A 22,548-nucleotide genomic window follows, 5' to 3' on the forward strand; every position below is an offset into this window, starting at 1 on the left:
GATCGTCAACACGAAATTTTACTGATTGTTAAGTAATCCACATGCTCATTGCCGAAATTCATTATTCCGAGGCGTAGTTTCTCATGTAGCTAAAAATATATATACGAATTTGACGAATGAAAGAGATTTCAGTATTAGGTGAAAAGTTAAGTGGAATCAAAATGTTCTTTTTATATATACTTTTGAATATTTGTTTATTTCCAGATAGGGTGAGCACTAGAAACAAATGTTTTTATCTGTGGTATTTCTTTTCGGGATTTCATTTTTTTTATATCAAAGTGAGCATTAACAAAATACACTCATTCCCCAAACTTGGCTTCCGAGATAAGTTTTTCGTGAAATAGTAAAACAAAATCCTTTCTACACTCGATTACTGATGACTCGGTGATCCATGATTCGATCCCGATCGCTTTTGCGAGCTAACAGCAAAATTGCTGCTGACAAATTCGGCAATAATTGATAGTTCAGGATTGACGAAATTCTCAGTAATGATACATTTTGCCGAGACGGGTACCGAGCCCTCGGCTGTGCAAATCTCGGCAATTATTTCGTTTCGTGAATATTATTTTTTTATCGAATGATGACCATCCTGTCAAATCCAAATCATTTGGTTCTAGTTATACACTTAGAAAACTTTTCAGAGTTCGGTAATTTTTTACCGAATTTTCAACAGCTGAGCGTTCGGAAATCAGTTCGATTGATTACCGATCGTTCGGTAATTACTGAACTGTCAAACAACTATCGTAAACTGTAAACCAAATGAATCGAAGTGATTGTTCGGTAATTTTTTGTTTGTTTGTTTTCCTTTGGTTAAAATTCTGGATTTTCGGATTCTAAAAAACAACACAAATTCACAAAAACGAATGAAGAAAATTCCAATCTGTTTCGGCTATGGTATTATTCAACTAAGAAGGGTCAAACGTTCCGGCTGACCGGAATTATGAGCGCCTTTCAAAACACTGCACAATCCGTCGAGTCCACCAGAAACTACCCTCGATCGATTTGTATACGCAGAAAGTGGACAAGTGATACAATTTTTTTCTGCCTATAAGTCAACAAAAAGCTTTTAGTGGTACAAATGTTTTATAAATTCTGGCAACTGTATCTCAATCCATTCGATGAACTCTTCAAGATTTTTTTCGTTTGGTTAATAAAAAGCCACTTACTGAAAATTTCAATAACTGTTTAACAATTAGTTTCACGACAATCAGTTTTCACATGAGTTCGGTTATTGGAAGATAATTTTACCATACGGACAGAATGGTCTTTACCGTACTCGGCGACTATTCAGATTTACCGTATGAATTGTATATCTATTTATAAAATTATGTAATGAAAATTTACGTAAAACTGATCGTCCGGTAGAAATTTGCATAATTATTGTAAAATAAAACTCATGTACCAAAATATCGGTCATTTCTAAAGATTACCAAAATTTCTCGTCAAAAATATTACCGAACAATGGAATTAAATCTTAGTGTGTAGAGTGCATATATCCAAAGTGACGACAGCTGTTCGTTTGGAATGACAGCTTTCTTCCAAACGAGCAAACGACCTGTCCAAGTAAATGAAAATCTAACGAAACTGCCAACATTTCGGATTAAATGTTTTGATTTGTTGCCAACTTTACGTATGAGACGTTTTTTATATAAATATGCGTACAAGCTTTACGTGGCCGATTGAGCTGAGATTTTAGCTAATTTTTTTTTTTGTATTGAATCTCGTTGTCACCCTTTTTCTAGGGGGAGAGGAGCTTCCATTTCCCTCCTGCAGGGATTGAGGGGCAATTTGTTCGTGGTTCGTCTCGTCATCCATTGCCGTGGTATTGTTGTTGATTTCGTTGCTAGTTGCTGTAGATGCGCCTTGTTGTACATTGTTTGCAGTTGCTGGTTGGTTGGATGGTAAGCTGTTAACTGCAGCTGGTGTACTTTGTTCTATAGGGGTTACGTTGGATGGTTTCGTTGAAGGCGATACTTCACTGTTGTTGATGATTGTCACAGGTGTACTGGGGCTGCTTGGGGTTGGTGTGAAGGAAGCACCGTTGTCCATTGGTGTGGTTGTCTCCTTGTCCAGTTCATCACATGGCTTACCGTTATGAACAGCTTTTTGGCCATCTGATTGTCATAGGTAACAAGTCATTTGCACAGGATTCTTGTATCCTGACCGAAAGTTACATAATAAGGTATAGGCCTCTTCAAGCGCATGCGTAACATACCTACGCCATTTAGAATACCGGGGAAAAAGTTCTTCCACTTTTCTTTTTCGATAAAGAGAATCTCTCCGTATTGGGACGTAGTTTTACGAATATAAGGATCGATGACGCTTGAGGGAAGATCATGCACACGCACTTCTATAGCACTATCTTCCATATATACTGGAATGTTCTGTTGTTCACTACACAATACTGTACTTGGTTTCTTTCGTCCCGAACGTAAGCGGTTTTGTTTTTTCGACTGACCTGGATGACATGTGAAAGCGAACTGACTAAGCATAATTGAAACCACAAAACATCTATGATTGACGTTGATTCATGTTTTCAAAACCGGATCTAGAAACGGCAATGGAAAACGACGTATTCTTGCATTCTTTATATCGATAAGAATATTCCGAGAATGAAAACGCTCTGAACTGCAAGAAGTATTTTTTTCACTCAAATGTTTGAAAACTCAACGCTTACTCTAATGTATGAATAAATGCGAGAGAACTCATGGCAACGAGTTTATTTTACTCAAATCCATACTCAAATTTTGAAATATTGTTCTAGTTTATGAATTTGAGTAATCGCAACTCAAACCATGAGTTATGTTCAAAGAGCGTGTACACTTTCGTTCGAGTTCGAATTTTTTCATTTTTTATTCCGTTCGACTTGTATGATTCGATCGACTCTCGTTCGGGAACACTTGAAATTTCGAACTCTTACCATCAAAGCTGTCAACACTACTCACAACTTCTATATTATTTATATAATTTATTTCTTAGTAAACGAAGCCGTCACACTTTTATAAACAAATTAGAACGATTCTAAACCGAACAGAAGTAATACGTTCGCAAGTCGATCGAGTAATGTTCGAAAATTTAACAACTCGAACGAATGATATTCGAGTTCATACCCAACACGAACGAAATGCAGAATGGAAATTTCTCATTCGATCGGAATATTTCAAATCGATGGACTTACAGAATAGGGGTGAGTAGTTTTTACTGAAATATTGAAATCCGAAATGAAATAATCGACATCATAATTCTCTAAGGTGCCATTTAGAACCATAATTTTTTACCAAAAGAATTATGCGAAATTTTACTACACTATACTGTATACGGCCCATTTTTCAACCAGTGTTAGTTTGTAGTAAACTTTCTACGGATTTGCTATATATAATGCATAGCACCGACTCAGAAGCCATTCATTTCGAATTTGGCTGTCGTTGTCATCATGTTGATTATAGTGCAATCGAGAAATCTCCAAGCGAAATACAAAGCTTCTTACCGCAAACGGAAGAAGCAGGAGACTCCGACAGAACACATATCAGTATCGCATTCACGGACAACTGGTCAGCCTGGAAATAGATTACGGAAGTCAGCGGTATCCATCGGAAGTTAATCACTCAAATAAAAATTCACGTTCGATTCACTTGAAAAATCACGTAAAATGTCAAATTGAATATTTTACGTGACGAAAATGAATGTTATACGAACATTCCCTAAAATAAATAGAGTCATCACATAAGGTTTACGTGAATTGACCAAACGTCAAATAATCTACGTAAATTTCCAGTGTGAAAAACTCGATTTTGAAAATGGCGAACAGTGGCCCTCAAAGTGTAAGTAGTGTAAATATTTGCGAGAAATGTTATTAAATTACAATTTTTCACTACACCGTCCGGACTGTTCCAGTATGAAAGTTTCCATGTGCAACTGGACCGAGTGCCTGCCTGCGTGAGTCCGGAAATTTGCCCGCTCCTGCCGAATGCTTCAAATGCCGTTGGTGCACCTGAAAATGAGTTCAAAATTGGCATGAAGCTAGAGACACTGGAACCATGTAATGCGACATCAAACTGCATCGGTAGTGTTGGGGGAGTTCTCGGATCTCGACTTCGGCTTCGGTTGGATGGAAGTGACAACAAAAACAATTTCTGGAGGCTTGTCGATTTGAGATACCACGACGTTATTAGTTGCTTTTTAAGCTATTGAAATTATATGCTAATTTTCTGAAATGAATGTTTTATTTTTCATGGTATTTTTCATTTCATAGATATATATAAAAATCTGAAATCTCCCTTTTGGCTTCAACCAATATATAAAATAAAATTCTCTGGTATCTAAATTTGATATGAACTGATAGGTAAATGTGATATGAACAGTACATTACATTTTACCTATGAAACACGTAACTTTTACTGGATTATGCATTAAACAGCTTTTAAATGCCAGTCCATTAAAACCTATGTGAAAAGTAGGGTGGAAAATATTCACATAACTTTTCGCGTAACTATAACATGATTATTATTTTGAGTGATGGTATCCATCGGAGTTTGAACTCAACTCGTCACTCTCCATCACGAACGCTTTCATAAAAGGTTCTTTCCAGAACCACCATTATTTTATCATAAAAAAAACTGGTTATTTGTAATATTTGTGTGTCAATGTTTAATGTAACTAATCTGTACTGTAGTTTAGGTGTATCGTTTCAAATTCTAGTAGTGTGAAAGGGCAAAACTTGCACAGTTCGCACAATCGATCAACTAATTGGTATTCGGAAGTATTAAAAAGTGTCAGTTTTATTCGTATTCACGACATCCAGTTATGTCTCTGACATTGCACACCTGTACTTTTAATCATTCAATAGTCGGAATCCTCAGTTATATATCGTATTGAACGAAGATTCATCCAAAATGCGACTGGCGTTTTCTTTCAGTGATATAAGGTGTCACTTTTTTCTTACGATAAAATAACAAGGATAAAGCGATGCGAATAAAATCGTATCGGGCATCGAACATAATGTTTTCCTATCTTTGGAAATATGTTGCACGAGATGATGATGTCATCACTTAAGAATGATTCCAAATTGTTTATTGATTACAAATTCGACATTATTTATTAATTAGAACATGATCTGAAAACTAGTTACTGAGACTATTGAATTAAGCATTACAAACTCTTTTGTCGTGAATACGACTTACTTTACTATGGGGCGCCTTTTCAAAATTAGCCATATGGAAGAATGGGCAGAACTTAATCGTGAATATCTCGACTTGTATTAATGGTAGCAACATAATTCTTTCACCATTTCATCAAAAATATGATCAGGAATTCAGGATAATATTTTGAACAGTGTGCGATAACCACAAACAACTCAAAAATTAAGTTTTCTTAAAATTTGAAAACAACGCGGAAAACTCTTTACTTTCGCTTGGGTTTTTCGCGCAAGGACGACGATTTTGAGGCAGTCAGGTACATATCTTCAACTTAATGCGTATAAAAGGGGAACCGTGGTCGAAAATCGATCATTTCTTTTCGTGCGTTCGATGGAAGCAGACGTCGTGGGAGTGGAATCATCAACCAGCAGCGACGGAGAATGCACCTTCTGCGTGGTCGCAGGTCGCATCTCTCATTCGCTTGCTGGCCACCCTCTCAGCAGGCCGTTCAATTTTGTTGATTTTTGAGCCCTTGTTGAACGATATATTGCACGAAATATTCGTTCAATTTGCTGGAACGGTTTGTTGTTGTTTTTTCTCTTGCAAAAATAGAATGAAAATTAAGTGTTACCTTTCCATAGAAAGAAAATTTGTTGTTATTCTACGTGAAGTAGAAGTATTGTGCAGGTATGTATTGTTAGTTTAAACAAATAAATGGAAGAAACTTCAGAAATTCAGCAGTAAAACTAGTCGAACGGGGCTCCAACTCCTCATGTTAAAAATGGCTCAACAATGGACCTCTGTCTGCCGGGTTTGTTGAACGAAAAAAATGGCATTCGGTCCAACGGTCTGTTTCAAAATCGGCAAACGAAGGTCCCGTGTTGGCCTCCCGTTGAACGATTGATTGGACTTTCATTGGACCAATGATCCAACATATTGGACCAATGAAGGACCACCGTTGAACGTTTTTTTTCTAATTGGGCATCGAGGCGAGAGGACCTTAACCAGCAGCAGCAGCGGGAGTTAACTAGCGGCGACGGAGAATGCACCTTCTGCGTGGTTAAAAACCTCAAACGCTCAGGTCGCATCTCTCATTCGCTTGCTGGCCATCAAGGCGAGTACCAGCAGCGACTGAAACTGGATTCTGAGTCTGTTATTGGATCTAAATTTAGGTCTTGAGCTCAGGGTCCAGTTCTCTATGCCAGACTTCTATTCGGTTCTTCTTAAAACCATAATAATACTCCTAAAGAATTATGCGGAATTTACTTTACTGTACCTCTACACAACCCATTTTTGTCGTGAATACGACTTACTTTACTATGGGGTGCCTTTTCAAAATTTACCCTCTGAGAGAGTGATAAGTTTCTGATCGTGAATATCTATTGTTGTATCTAATGAATCAACATAATACTTGCGACATGCCGACATGGAAATATGATCACAATTTTAAGATAAAATTTTCAGTTTTGTGACATAGTCTCAAATAATTCAAAATTAAACTTTTCTGAAATGTTTGGTATAAACGAGTATCAAAGAGGATAATTCATAAGGCACGTTTGCCTTTCTCGTATTTTTAAAGCTCATAGCTCAGTGATCTGTGAAAGGATTTATATAATCTAACTACCAATAGAATCGAAATTTTTCAATTTAAACGTGTATAGCAAAAGCATTGAAGTATTTCAATAGTACACTATTGAAAAACCTGTCTCATTTGCTCCATGTCAACACCAGCCAATCAGAACGCGTTCTAAGGAAGAGAACAAAATATCTGCTGCTGTACAACAAATTGTCCGGGAAAAATGTTCCGAAAAGTGGTGAATATCGCAGTGAGTTCCTCAATTTGGTCCTTGTGAATCCCTACAGCATATTGATAGTTTCTTTCAATAAATTATGCAAATCCGAAATGAAATAATCGACAATAAAATTCTGTATGCGGCTATTTTTATAGCCGTTCGGACCGCCCATTAGTGAAAAAGCTACAAACGAAATCACATAAAAGGAAATCTCTTAACAAAAATTCAATCAGTTTGGATTCAATCGCCACTGCGAGCAGATGTGTTTTGTGTCGTCTGCACGCTTTCGACAAGAGCGATTACGTCACAGCTGCCAGTCATTAGCATTGGGAAAAAACAACGGTGGAGAGCATTGCACAATATCAGCCGTTCTAATGGCTCTAAAAGTTTTCTAAAGAACTATTAGGATTTGTTGTTCGAAAATCGTAGGGAAATATCCTCAGTTTACTGCAAGTCAAGAACAGTTTGCTTAGATTTGTTCACTTTTCGCTGTGTGAAATTCACAGTAATCGAGATCAAGTGAAGCCTTTTTTTGCAAAAAATGATTTAGAGTTTAATGTCGTAGAGAATTACGCAATTTGACTCTTCTGAATGCTGGAAACGAATCCCTACAGCATATTGATAGTTTCTTTCAATAAATTATGCAAATCCGAAATGAAATAATCGACAATAAAATTCTGTATGCGGCTATTTTTATAGCCGTTAGGACCGCCCATTAGTGAAAAAGCTACAAACGAAATCACATAAAAGGAAATCTCTTAACAAAAATTCAATCAGTTTGGATTCCATCGCCCCTGCGAGCAGATGTGTTTTGTGTCGTCTGCACAGCTAGTTTCGCTTTCGACAAGAGCGATTACGTCACAGCTGTCAGTCATTAGCATTGGGAAAAAAACAACGGTGGAGAGCATTGTACAATATCAGCCGTTCTAATGGCTCTAAAAGTTTTCTAAAGAACTATTAGGATTTGTTGTTCGAAAATCGTAGGGAAATATCCTCAGTTTACGGCAAATCAAGAACAGTTTGCTTAGATTTGTGCACTTTTCGCTGTGTGAAACTCACAGTAATCGAGATCAAGTGAAGCCTTCTTTGTTTTTGCGAAAAATGATCCAGAGTTTAATGTCGTAGAGAATTACGCAATTTGACCTTTCTGAATGCTAGAAACGAGTCCCTCCAGCATATTGATAGTTTCTTTCAATAAATTATGCAAATCCGAAATGAAATAATCGACATTAAAATTCTATATGCGGCTATTTTTATAGCCGTTAGGACCGCCCATTAGTGAGAAAGCTACAAAAGAAATCACATAAAAGGAAATCTCTTAACAAAAATTCAATCAGTTTGGATTCTATCGCCACTGCGAGCAGATGTGTTTTGTGTCGTCTGCACGCTTTCGACAAGAGCGATTACGTCACAGCTGCCAGTCATTAGCATTAGGAAAAAAACAACGGTGGAGAGCATTGCACAATATCAGCCGTTCTAATGGCTCTAAAAGTTTTCTAAAGAACTATTAGGATTTGTTGTTCGAAAATCGTAGGGAAATATCCTCAGTTTACGGCAAATCAAGAACAGTTTGCTTAGATTTGTGCACTTTTCGCTGTGTGAAATTCACAGTAATCGAGATCAAGTGAAGCCTTTTTTGCAAAAAATGTTTTAGAGTTTAATGTCGTAGAGAATTACGCAATTTGACTCTTCTGAATGCTGGAAACGAATCCCTACAGTATATTGATAGTTTCTTTCAATAAATTATGCAAATCCGAAATGAAATAATCGACAATAAAATTCTGTATGCGGCTATTTTTATAGCCGTTAGGACCGCCCATTAGTGAAAAAGCTACAAACGAAATCACATAAAAGGAAATCTCTTAACAAAAATTCAATCAGTTTGGATTCCATCGCCCCTGCGAGCAGATGTGTTTTGTGTCGTCTGCACAGCTAGTTTCGCTTTCGACAAGAGCGATTACGTCACAGCTGCCAGTCATTAGCATTGGGAAAAAAACAACGGTGGAGAGCATTGCACAATATCAGCTGTTCTAATGGCTCTAAAAGTTTTCTAAAGAACTAGTAGGATTTGTTGTTTGCAAATCGTAGGGAAATATCCTCAGTTTACTGCAAATCAAGAACAGTTTGCTTAGATTTGTGCACTTTTCGCTGTGTGAAATTCACAGTAATCGAGATCAAGTGAAGCGTTCTTTGTTTTTGCGAAAAATGTGAAAAAGGGGAATGCGTACATAATTCATACAATTGATATTCGGAAGTGTTAAGGAACACGTCAGTTGTTTTCGTATTCACGACATCCAGTTATGTCTCTGACATTACCCACCCGCCTTTTTCCGATTCAGAACCTATTCGCAGTCAACTGGCGCTTGTTTGTAAGTTGATTACTTGTGGCGATTTCGTCATTTATTTCCCAAGTTTGCGGAAAGATTGCACGAAAGGTTGCTAGCAGCGATGCCAGATAGTAGTAGTGTCATTTCCGTAGATTGGCATTTTTCTCGGAAGCTCTCACGGTGAAAAGCTTTTTTTTTGCTCACCAGACAAAACTAGTTTCCGTAGTTCTCCGTTGATAAATTGTAATTTCCATAGACTTCCATAGAAAAAAATCCAATTTCCGTAGATTTTGTCTACGGATCCGTAGATCCGTAGAAAATGTTCGAATCCGTAGATCTACGGAGATTTCCGTAGATCTGAAATCGCTGGTTGCGAGATTATCAACATTTCAGTTTTGGTATGTTGGTTGAAAATAGATCAATGCACAATAGGAAAATTTATGCATCTGAACCCTCTTTTAAATGTGTTAAAATTGTTGATAGCAATGTAATGCAGTGAAGCAATGAAGGGGCTCTTTTAATGCAATGCTAGAAAAAATAGACTATACAAATGTGCCGAACGAAAACGTCGTTTTCGGCTAATTCTGTCCCCTAAATGACCATACCTGAATTGGCCAGTATTGACCGCAAACGAGGTTTTCGTTCGGCACGTTAGTAAAGACGTGGCACTTCAGTGCCAGATAGAAGGTGTAGTAGCATTAACTTCACGTCTGCTTAGCGGTTCAAGCTGAACTGTTCAAGTTTGCACTAAGCAGTTCAATTTGAACTGCTCTGCGCTGACGAGTCTAAAATGAAACGCATAGGAAAATAATCAAGGTAAAACGGTTAAGTGCCCCAAGCACAAACGTAGGATAACCCCTGAATGACTTTTCTGATTATCAGTATTACTGTTTCGTTTTAGTTTTGCATAACACGATTATTATTGTTATTAATTAATCAATTCCGAGCACAGCAAGTTATTATGCTCTCCAACCAATTGCTCCACTTCCGACCGAATCGCTGAATAATCGCATTCCTGCAAAAAAACAATAATCAATCTGAATATCAGCGAAATGTAATTATCTACCTTTTGCAACTGGTCAACTACTTCTTGCAATGTTTTGTTTTCTTTCATTAAATCCAGCAATTTATCCTCCAAATGCGATATTTGACGATATGTGTCATTACTTTTTAAGTTGATTTTAATTTCCTGATTACGTTTTCTTGCTTCTTCGACTACATTCTCAGTTACGCGTCTTTTGTCCTCCAGTTCCTGTAACGCCCCGGTCAACTCGTTCATTTTCACAATTGCCTCTGATCTTGGAGCCTCCAGGTTGTTATACTTATGAATGTTGTTCAAAGCATCAGTTTCGTTCGTTCTCAATTCGTCCAGTTGCTTAACGGTCCTTTTCTCTAATATTTGCAGTTGTTTCAATTGAATACCGAGCTTTTTATACTCTTTGGTTAGACCGACGTGGGAGTTTAGGTCATTTTTCGCTGTAAATTCCAGTTTCTCCGAGCCTAAGGATTGCATGCTAACGCCTTGCAAAGTAATTTGCTCAATAGCATACGTTATCTGGTTTTTCAGGGATTCAATGTCTGAAATTAAAAGCAATCAGTAAACCATGCTTTGCACGCATTTTTAGCGAATATTTCTTCGAATGAAAAATATATTAGCTTGCGACCACAAATTTCTAGCAATAGATTAAATATTAGCATTAGGACGACGTATCTTAACAAAATTCAAAATCAATTAAATGAAATGTATTATCATCTCAGTTACACTTTTTTTTTCAAATTAAACAAAATCAATCAATCAAGATGATATTTTATTGAGTACAAAGAAAATATGCCGTATCTTCAAACTCTCTCAGTACATGCAGGTTATCTGTGATCCTTACTTACTTTGCTTTTCAACCGTCAAATTTTTCTGAAATTCGTCCATAAAAGCAGACATCACTTCGTCACGTTTCCTTAGCTCCTTATATTTGATGTGTCGCTCGGAATTGCCTTCTTCTAAATCTTGGTCGATCTGTTGTAGCATATCTTTCTTTTCTGTCAATTGATCTTCAACAATTTTTAGTTGTTTGCCAATGCTTGCCAGAGCCTGGTTGTTCGCTCGTACCTCGTTGATTAGTTTTTCTCTTTCCTGAGCAGGTGAAAGACGATTATTTTCCTCATCTCGCATTTGATTGCGTTTGACTACGAGTTCCTTAAATTTCGATTTTAATCGATGAGCTTCAGTACGAGTTTGTGAATTCATTATGATGGTGTTCAATCGTTCCTTGTGCTTTTCCAAATCACTAATCTGATTATGAAATATTGTATTTTGTTGCTTTAAATTATTTGTGAGTGCTTGATATTCGTGATACTTTTGTTGATCTGCATCGGAGAGAGAACTGATCATCTCATTAATCTTGTTTTTCTCTTTCTCTACATCGACTTCAAGTTCCTTGTTTTCAACATCCTTGGTCTGCCTCTGCTTGAAAACAACCTCAAGCTGTTCTTGGATGTGCTCGTTACGTTCTCGCAGTGCTGTTGTTTCGTTCTGTAGCTGTTGACGAGTCATTCCTGAGCTGCAGTTGTCTAAGGCGATATTCATTGATGTCAATGTTGATTGTAGATGCGTCAGTTCCTTTGCAGCTTCTCGGGCCTTTTTCTCGTACAGTTTTTTGGCAGACTTTTCGCGGTCTAAAAATTTTTTCTCTTTCATAAGCTTATCCGTTTCTTGTGATATTTCCTGTATTTTACTCTGAAGCAAAGCCTGCCAGTAGCGCTTATCCTTGATTTGACGATTACCGCTAGCCGTTCCAACTCGACCGTAAGAAGTAGACAAACCACTTATTCCATGTTGAGTGATGGGACGCTCTGCCATACGCTTGTGTAAAATAGAATAGATCCAAATTGTAACTAAAAAGTCTATTCACATATGCTACAAATTACAATGTAAATCATCACATGCAATGTTTAAAAAAACCTGTTTTAATCCACCTAGTGGTGTAATGTAATTTTTTCCTTTCAAAATGTTTCTCTTCGATTTTTGAAATTTTTGTTGAATCCGAAAATATGCAGTAATTTTTGGTAGGACCATAAGACCGTTCATTTGACCCTAAGACAGGAAATATCGGTTCTGCAAACTCTAAGAAAAGTGAGTGATATCCACTTTTGAGTATATAACTATTTTCTCCCGTCGTTTATCGAAAACCGGAAACCAGGAGAGCCAGAATCGATTTGTTTAGTTGCCTACTGTTAATGGTTATCGATTTGTGTAGTTTTGAGACCAGTTTAAAATTTTTTTTGCGGTTTTTGTTTCGCCGGTTTAAGTGACGGTGTGCAATATTTTACACACTTTACCCTATAACTCCGGAACCGAAAGTCGCATCCGGATGAAATTCAGGAATTCCGTATGGCACCGTGAGACCACCTAAGTTTAAAAAATTTGGATGAGCGGTCTCTGAGAAAATCGATTGCAAGTTTTTAATTCATTTTACACATATTACCCCAAACTGGAAGTCGGATCCAAGTAAAATTCAATAGCCTATGAGATTGCTGTAAGCCCTTCAATTTAAATCTTAGTTGACGAAAATCGGTTGAGTGGTCTATGAGAAAATCGAGTGCACTTTTTCTTCATTTGTATGCACATTTTACCCCATTACTCCTGAACCGGAAGTCCGATTCGGGTAAAATTCAATAACACCCTATGGGACCAAGAGACCTCTCATTTGAATCTAAGTATGTGAAAATCGGTCTAGGTATCTCCAATAAAATCGAGTGCACATTTCTGTTACACACACACATACACACACACACACACACACGCACACACACACACACACACAAACACAAAATATTGATACAATGATTTTTAGTGTAACGGTACAATGCAGTTTAATGATGCGAAACATTATCAAAACAATAAAATTAAGGGATGGTTTTCTATGTTAATTATACAAAAATAAAATTCTTCCGTGGTCGTGGTCCATCCGATGTTCGAATTTATTGGGAACGATATTCAATGTTCGTTCAGAACAAATTCAGCAGCTGGAAGTTCTATATGGAACATCTATAATAGAACAGAAACTGGAACAAACGTATCTCCAGCAAGCCGTTCTAGTTTTATTTATTCGACCAGTTCTTCTGTCAAATTTAAAACTGGTCTACGATACCGTTCTATTTTTTGTATATTTGAAACACGAGTAAAACACAGCTGGGGCTGCCAGTTTTTCTTGTAATAAAGTCCAGATTTAAATTTTGTAGCTGGCATAAATTATGCATCTAGAACTAAAACACTACTGAATATGCCCTTAAGGTTTCTGTATGAAATTTTCATTACGACCTAAGTGCAAATGACAGATTCTGTTTGGTTACTTTCTCTTTCAATTATATTATTCATTGTTCATTCAGTTCGTGGGTTGAATTTTATTTCTATCCGAATAGAAGTAATCGCTCGAGCTCAAAAACGAAATTTCAAAACAATCGTGAAATTAGTAGTGGGTTTGGTTTCAACCAATCAATGAATAAACACACTTCAACGTATATCCCATGAAGCAAAACTGATTTGTAAATACTCACGTTCCCTGCATTGCCCAGTGCCGTACCAATTCTCTGGACGGATGAGGTCGAATTAGTTGAAAGAGCACTATTTGCGACCAATCGACTTGCAGTTCCCCCTCTGACTATTGAGGAGGGTCTGAAAAATAAAAAGAAATATTTATCTGGTCTTCAGATGCTACGAAAACATTTCCGTATCTATTTCGAAAATACACACTTCATTGCCGTTCCCGGTCTCAGAATTCCAATTGGACTCGGCGAAGAAGAATCATTGAATGTGTTTTGAATTCCTGAAGCGCCGACGGTTCCACCTCGTCTTGATGTTGGACGCTCCGAAGACGATCGAGATGATGAATTATTGTTGAAATCTTCCATTAAACTGTTTGATTGATTGTAATATTTCAATTTTTATAAGTAGTCTGAGACGTTTACGAAACTGCCGTATTTATTAGTTTTGAAACTGTTGGTTCACATGGCAACATAATTCCTCATGAGAGACTCTGCGATGTTGTATGCTTGTTTTGTTTTGAAATGTACATATATTGGTGCGACCGCGCCTGAATGTATGGTTTTTGGTTACAAGATTAATGAACTGAATGGTTGAGGCAGTACAATTTTCGTGGTTTTTCAGGATTCAGGTTCAGTTATGATATGTATAGAGTTTAAACGACGACTCGACCAGACACTCCAGAACCGGAATAAGAAGTGTTAGTGAGTGATTTATCGCCAGTTACCACAAATATACCGACCCCTTGATAATGATAGATATAATCTTCTTGAGCAACACTATAAATATAAATATATATATATATAAAAAATAACCAAATTCGAAGTTTTCCGTTCCATTCCCAGCAGCCACGCAAATACAAGAGAAACAGGATAGCGAGCTATTGTTCTGTGTGCGGTTACGTATTTCCATATCTGTGCCTACTAAACGGACACAAAACGGTTTGACACAAACTGCATTTTGAAGTCGTGTGTAGTTGAAAATAATCAAGAAAACTGACTACTATTTCTATAATACGAAAAAATATCGGTGCAGGATACCGTAAAGTTTATTTTATCTGTTAAATTTTAGGTATTTTCAATAGACCATTCAAAAACTATATTAGTAACAAAAATGGTATTTATTTATGTTGTTTCCCTGCTAAATCAATCTAAAAAGCTTAATTGTTTTTCATGAGGATCCTTATTGGAGATGCACTTGACTTCTTAGAAGAATTTTCTAAAATTTGTTTAGATGTTTACCACAGTGGTAAACAAAAAATAGTAGTGATCATGATTTGATCGATATACTTTGAAGTAATTCATAGTCGTATAATTTTAGAGCTAGTATAAAAAACAACCCAACATAAATGAGTTTAGAATCATTCACAAAACTACACATGAAACGAATACAACTCACTACAAAATATTTCCTCCTTTGTTTCGTTGCTATATTCTGACAATCTCTACCAAGTAAAATTTGTTAACTTTTGCAGCAGAAGTAAATTGAATATTTATTGAAAACATTGCAATAGTTTTAATTCATTGTTACTGTTCGGTTTTCTAGCGGAGATTCGAATGCAGTTGAATGGAAATTGCAATCAAATCTCTGGTGCATGCAATTACTGGTGGGTTAAATAAAAATATGTTATATCATATCAGTATGGTAAAAACATAGCGCTTAACTTAACATTTATGTGAGAAGATTCGCCTCAATGATATTTCATATAACAACATTCGAACCGTTGTTGTTTTAAGAAAATACAAGACAGTAGTAACTATGCAACTAAAGTAACGGTAACTGTTATTTAAAAAACAACTGTTGGGTGACATTACGAGTTACTGAGGGGTAGTTGAATTTGTGTTACAGTTTTCGAACACGAGTGGCAGGTCATGTCATCGGGTAAAGGGAATGATTACCGACAGAGCCATGCTCATATTCTAATGCTCATCTTCATTCTAGAAACGAAACTAATAGGACTACTGAATTGGCCCACAATACGATAAAATACAATCATAGCTTTCAGTGCAAAGCAATAAATGAATGGTGTTTGATTATTGTTTAAATGACGCAATACTGCACTAATCGTATTATCATAACATTCTTTTCATGCCGTTACCTAAGTTTCTCCACTATCTTGCATCTCATGTTCGTCCACGTTTTTTTTTGCATAATGCTGTCCTTGAGTGTGTCAGTGAGTGTTTATGCAAAATGCAAAACTTTCAGCCGGCGTTGTCGCACTTCGCCAGTCATCAGTGTTCAGACCCGATAATAAGACGTTTTCTGGAGTACTCTTGTGATTTTCTCCGGTTTTATTATAATCAGTGCCCTTGCTAGCAGTAATGATTCTAAGCAGAAATTTTATCTGCTAGTGGTTAGTGTTACTATCAAACCTACAGTTTAATATAAACATAAAAAACAAACAAAAAGTCAGTGCGCTAAACGGTCATTGTTTTGCCGGTAAAAAATGGGATCCAGTTTTCTGTCTGACTGAAATTGCAGGTGTGTATGTGATTGCTATGCTTTGAAAAGGTAAGAGGGTTGATATAAAAATAAATAGCGAGATCTGAGTGCACCGGTTTGAATTGAATGTTATACGAAAAAGAGAGAAGAATATGTAATTGTTGAAGAGAACAATTCCATTATTATACAATCATTGTTTAGTGTACTTTGGTTCTGTTTTATTGGGAAAGTGGGAAAACTGCGATTTCAATTTCTACTTGAAAAGATGTTGAGTAATGCTTGCAGTGTTTTAAAAATTTGTATGAAGAGGTACAGAGCAGTGGTTGCGAGAAATCGTTTTAAAACTTAACTGTCATTTACTTGTGTCGTGACTTTGAATCTTAGTCATTTTTTTTCTTCAACTGAGAACGTCATTTCTCCTCTCTAAGCTTGTATGACCTTTCGAAATGTTTAGGGTAAAGTGTTATAATATGCCCACTTAAGATAACATTGAGATATTTCTAAATTAGTATATATTCTTCGAGAATGTGAGTATTTCATTGCAATACGGCTAAGGAACATAATTTTTAATAATTCTAGTAGAAGTGATGTTTTAGACATAATGCCCCTGCAGCCGTATAATATGCCTCACAACAATTCAGTGATATGCCCCACAAAAAAAAATACATACCCCCAACAAAGATGCATTATACCCCATTAAAATGTCGAGATATTAAAAAAAATGTCAAAATAGAAAAAAAAAAACAGAAAAGTAAATATTTGCATCAGAAATTATTTGAGTAATCAGTTAATTTCAATCGGGAAGCAACATTTTCGATCCTCCTAACGCTAAATTTTGTTTGAATAATTCGTTATAAATCTATAAAAGAAATATTTTAAATTGAAGCATACTGTTGAATCGAGGATGGGGAATAATGTCCGTAAAGTGACTGTTTCAAGAAAATTAGTATATCAAAGAAATGGCTTTGTTTCACTGCATGTTTATACCGTAAATAGCGATATAAGCACTACTAAAAGTTAGTTACTAAGTAGTAACCGACCGTTAGGCTATTTATACGGGTGAAATGCTTGTCTAATCGAAGCAGAACCTTACCTCGAAAAGCTGCCTAATGATATATTCAGTTTTTTCATATTTCCCTGAAAATTGCAACTGCCATATTTGTATAGCAGAAAGATCCTACAAGAAGAGGCTGTTAGTGATAAAACTTTTGTTTAGAAGCCTTTGAATGCTTAAAAAAGGAAGAAGGAGGGCCTTTTAGGCCAGCAGGGATGTTTTATAATACTTTCCCCTACGTCGCCATGTCTTTATCGTCAGCCAAGATCTGTTGCAGCCATGATTTTGTACCTTTGCAGTAGCATTTCGAAAATTGTTCGACGAGTTTATTGCTGTTTTTCGTTCAATTCATGTGGTACCCATTTTTACATCTTACGCACGCTTACCATGGCTCTCAAAGCAAAGTCTTGGCATTACATTCCTTTTGTGGAATTTGGCCTTTCTGTTTCAACAGACTTCGCAGCCAATTCTTAGTGTACAGAATCATTGCATGGCTAGTACTATGGATCCTACTGACACTAAGAATCCTTACAGGTCGGGGCTCGAACATACGACAACTGGCTTGTAAGACTATGCATTGAACCGCCAACCCGGGACATCAGTGGTCACAAATTGTTGGTTGTGCCTTAGTCAATTGGTTTTCAGTCGTCAATTTTTTTTGACGGTTTTTCACGTTTCCCGTTTCTCACATAATTATCATAACATTTAAAGCATTGAAATTATCACTAGTATGTAAATTTCGGGGCATTTGGTATGTGAAAAAAGTACAGGGTTGTGTACGAGACATCACCGATTATGATGACATTGAATATGCAATTTTCAAAGTCTTATCGACAGATTTAAATTTGAAAAAAGGCGGGTAGGTAATGTCAGATAACAACATGCTTTTTCCATAGTTTCAAATATCGATAATCGCACGTACTAGTTCATTGATTGTGTGAGTTTTGCAAAGATTCAATGCGTCACTTGCCTAATTCTAACAGTACAATTATAAGGCGGAACACACGACAATAATTTCAATAACTTGTCAAACCTGTCTCGAAAATATTAATGGCATTTCGATTTGAAAGAATATCCACAAACCGAATTTTAGAGAAAAAAAACCTTTTTTAATCCACCTAATGGTGTTGTAATGATGCCTTTCTCATATTACTCATAACATAAAAATATTACCGTGGAATTCGCAAAAACAACTGTTCATTGAAAAGAAATAGGAAAGTTTGTTCGGACTTAATCTAACAAACTCTACAAAACCTGTTTATTCTGTAGTTTCGGAACCGGAAGCAGTATACACAACAAATCGAGGAATTCCGTATGAAACTGTAAGACTTTTCCTTTGAGCCTATAAGTTTGTGAAAATCGATTTGCCCATCTTGAAGGAAAGTGAGTGAGACTCTTGCAGTTTTAATCATTATTTCCAATTCTTCCAAAACCGGATTCAGATGACCGGTATAGCCGAAGTTGGTTTTATTTGCCAGCAACAAATATGACTTAAAAATTGGAACAGTTTTGTCTAGACTTACTATCTCATGCTCTATTTGGATTAAATCAATTAACTAAATCTAACAAACGAAGCGAACCTGCGTTTCTGTTACTTCTGCATATGTAATTCAAGCTAAACAGTATGAATCAGCAGCCTAAAACATGTAGTAGGATTATTACTTTTTTATTATTATTGACATCATTACACGACCGGCTCGGTATTACTGCACTACCGGATGAGAAAATTTCATATTTTTTTCAAATAAATTTTAATTCATTGACATTCGTTTATTCTTTCGGTCGTACTGATCATAAAATAGCTATAATTTTTATCAATCGCACCACCGTCTTTTACCAATATTACACACTAACAGCAGACATCCGTAACCGTTTCGTTTTCTTCATAGCGTGTACGAAATAGAACAAAGCACGCATCGTTTGTTTTGTGTTTTCTTCTTCTTTCGGTGTGGCACATATTGTCATTCTGTATGGCGATTTGAAAACTTTGACACTCATCGCCCTGTAACTGCGGAACCGGAAGTCGGATTCGGATGAAATTTCACAGTAGCTTTAAAGATAGTATGAGCTTTAATTCAAATCAAGATATGTAAAAATCGGTTCAAGCATCACAGAGAAATCGAAGTGAGTTCTTTTTTTAAGTTTTTCTTCACCACTTTCGGTGCTACCGAAACGGGAAAAGGGGAGTCCAGTAGTGCCGATTTTTTCTTTTATGTCCACAAACTAACAAGCTCTGCAAACTAAAAGTATGTATCAGACAGTTTTATGAGATTTGTACCTGTTTTTGACCATCGTTCGTGAAAAAATACTAATGAAATCAGTAATTTTAAACTTATCATGCTTTAGTTCCGGAACCGGAAGTCAGATCTGGATAAAATGTTCTAGAAATTTTTCGGAAACTAAAGCTTGCTTCATTTAGAATTGGAACAAACTTTTGCTCATATTGTGGCGCTCCTGGTGGACGGATTTGGAAGTTCTTGGCGCCCACGTGTCGGGTATTTTGTCAGCTTCACGTATGATTTTTGACATTCCGTAAATGGACAGTACTTTGTAAACAATCAACATGGAAGCCGAAAGAAGAGAAAAAATCGTGCACAGTTATTTGGAAAATCCATTGTGGTCTGCATCTAGGCTAGCTAAACAGCTGAAATTACCCAAAAATACCGTATGGCGCGTTATCAAACGGTGTAAGGAAACATTGACGACGATTCGGAAGCCTCAAGCCAATCATCGGAATGGAACTGTCGACCGGAAACTACGTGGTAAGATTTTGAAGACGATTAAGAGGAATCGTGATCTGTCGGACCGTGATTTGGCCAGAAAATTCGGTGCTGCCCCGTGAGGAGAACTCGACTCCGAGAAGGAATCAAGTCGTATCGAGCTAGTAAACAGCCAAATCGGACCATAAAATAGAATAGTGTGGTCAAAATGCGTGCTCGGAAACTATATGACCAGGTGGTGACCAAGTTCGACGGGTGTCTTCTGATGGACGATGAAACCTATGTCAAGGCTGACATCCCAGGTCAAAAATTTTACTTGGCAACGGCTCGGGAGGATGTTCCAGCCAAATTTAAATTTGTTTTTGCCGACAAATTTGCAAGAAAATTTATGATTTGGCAGGACATTTGCAGCTGTGGCAAAAAACGAAAGTTTTCGTTACAAATAAGACAATGACATCGGAACTATACCAAAAAGAGTGTCTCCAAAAACGAATTTTGCCGTTCATTCGATCCCACGACCATCCCGTAATGTTTTGACCAGATTTGACAAGCTGTCATTACAGCTAAGTCGTTCAAGAATGGTATGCAGAGAAAGGGATCAAAGACATCAATCAGATGACGACCTGGTGGAATAAGATAGCTAAAACGATGGACGAAGAAGGTGTGCGCCGCATAATGAGTCATGTTACAGGAAAAATTCGGGAATTCCTTCGAAACCGTGACGAATAATTTTATCCGTATTTTTTCTTAAACGTATGAAGAAAACGCAAAATTTGTATAAAAAAAGATCTTGAATTCAATAATAAATAACTGAAATACAAGCAATTGTCTTTGTTCCAATTCTATTTGAAGCAAGCTTTATAAGACCTTTCATTTGAATCCTAGTTTGTGAATATCGGTTCAGCCATCTCTGAGAAAACTGAGTGCTTATTTTTGTTACATACATACAAACAAACAAACAAACACACACACACATACACACACACACACACACACACACACACACACACACACACACAGAGAACTGGAACGCAGTGCGACCGCGGCATCCCAAATTGCGGGCATATTGCAGCGGAAATGGAGTGCGGAGCAACAACAGGCAGCCGCGACCGCTAGTCGCGTGCAACCGTAGTAGGCTCAAGAAGGATCAGCGAATAAACGTCGGTTCGGGAGAACTTCCTTCGCCGGGGATCTCTTCATCGGAGTAGCTAAAAAAAGTAGATCCTTCGTCGGGGACTAGATGAGTAGTACGTAAAACTGTTAGGATCGTCGGGGCGCCAGTGAACCGGAAGCTATCCTCCAACCGGAATCACTGGATCGACCCAGGCATCCTCTCGGTCGGGCGTCGACGGGTATCGAAAGCGTCGGTTTCGGGGGAGCCTTCTTCGTCGGGGAACTCTCCGCCGATGTAGGCTAGATCCTTCGGCGGGGGCTAGTCGAGTAGTCGCCACAACACCGATTCGAGTCGTCGAGGCGCCAGCGAACCGAAAGTCATGCTCCAACCGGAATCGCAGAATCGACCTCGGCACTCCATCGGCTGTCTCGTGTGGTGTAAGAGAGGAATCGGTGTCGGGAGAATCTCCTTCGCCGGGGAACTCTCCGTCGGAGTAGTCTGGATCCTTTGTCGTAGTAACGTTAGGATTGTCTGAGCGCCAGTGAACCGGAAGTCATACTCCAACCGGAATCATAGGATCGACTTAGGCATCTTTTCGGTCGGGTCGTAGACGTGTACCGTAAGCGTCGGTTCGGGAGGACCTCCCTCGTCGGGGAACCCTTCGTCGATGTAGACTAGATCTTTTGGCGGAGACTAGTCGAGTAGTTCCGCGACGTAGCATCAGTTTTTGGTCGTCGAGGCGCCCGTGAACCGGAAGTTACCATCCAACCGGCATCACTGGACCGACCTCGTCATCCAACTGGTCGATCCCTCGAGAGCAGGATGCTGATCCCCATTCTGCATAAATCTGAAAAGGGTGCTGTGAGCACCAATAGCCTTCCACCCCGAAGTAATACCTAGCGGTGGTGCCGGGGAGGTAGGGTTGGAGATCCAAGGTGTTTTAGTGGGTAGTTCCAATCAACAGTTGGGTAGTCCTGTGGAGAGTCCCACACTCCGTGCGTTAATGCATTTCACCTTGTAAAAAAAAACACACACACACACATTTTCTCAGTTCGTCGAGCTGAGTCGAATGGTATATGACATTCGGCCCTCCGGGCCTCGGTTAAAAAGTCGGTTTTCACAGTGATCTTTTTATATGAGAAAGGCAAAAAACCTTTTTTAATCCTTATAGTACTGTTGTTGTACCGTTGAATTCCACTATATCACGTCATTACACTCTAACAAAGTCACTATTTTCACAGTCACTATTTTTCCGAAAGTGTATCAAACGTTATAATACAGATGCGTATTTCGGAATGCTATTTGAATCCTTCTTCAGTGTATCGGTTTTATAAGTAATAATATACTTATAAAACCGATACACTGAAGAAGGATGCAAATAGCATTCCGAAATACGTATCTGTATTATAACGTTTGATACACTTTC

At 37.6% G+C, this 22,548-nt stretch overlaps 2 protein-coding genes across 4 annotated transcripts in view; one reads left to right on the forward strand and one right to left on the reverse strand.

Moving 5' to 3' along the window:
• Nucleotides 1-10,064: 10,064 nt before the first annotated feature.
• Nucleotides 10,065-14,233, reverse strand: LOC131436939 (intraflagellar transport protein 74 homolog). Its single transcript, XM_058605940.1, has 5 exons — nt 14,003-14,233; nt 13,807-13,924; nt 11,140-12,112; nt 10,322-10,833; nt 10,065-10,270 (listed from the first exon to the last, which is right to left on the reverse strand). Exons 1-5 carry the CDS (start codon nt 14,158-14,160, stop codon nt 10,184-10,186), a joined length of 1,848 nt encoding a protein of 615 aa, XP_058461923.1. The 5' UTR covers nt 14,161-14,233; the 3' UTR covers nt 10,065-10,183.
• Nucleotides 14,234-16,025: 1,792 nt separating this feature from the next.
• Nucleotides 16,026-22,548, forward strand: part of LOC131436594 (SLIT-ROBO Rho GTPase-activating protein 1-like) — a 315,841-nt gene continuing 309,318 nt past the window's right edge. For 2 of the 3 annotated variants that reach the window (XM_058605408.1, XM_058605406.1), the window contains exon 1: nt 16,026-16,273. The gene's annotated coding sequence lies outside the window, so the exon portion shown is untranslated. Of the gene's footprint in view, nt 16,304-22,548 lie in introns of all 3 variants that reach the window. The other variant, XM_058605405.1, reaches the window with a different exon arrangement.

This window comes from Malaya genurostris, chromosome 3 (assembly GCF_030247185.1).
Source record: "Malaya genurostris strain Urasoe2022 chromosome 3, Malgen_1.1, whole genome shotgun sequence".
Classification (NCBI taxonomy): Eukaryota; Metazoa; Arthropoda; class Insecta; order Diptera; family Culicidae; genus Malaya; species Malaya genurostris.

What these genes read in the sequence shown, in the direction of transcription:
- LOC131436939 (XM_058605940.1), bottom strand. Translation starts at nt 14,160, where the DNA reads ATGGAAGATTTCAACAATAATTCATCATCTCGATCGTCTTCGGAGCGT. An exon ending in AGACCGGGAACGGCAATGAA is followed by an intron (nt 13,925 to 14,002) that starts GTGTGTATTTTC and finishes TTTATTTTTCAG; the next exon opens with ACCCTCCTCAATAGTCAGAG. An exon ending in CACTGGGCAATGCAGGGAAC is followed by an intron (nt 12,113 to 13,806) that starts GTGAGTATTTAC and finishes ATTTTACACAAG; the next exon opens with CGTATGGCAGAGCGTCCCAT.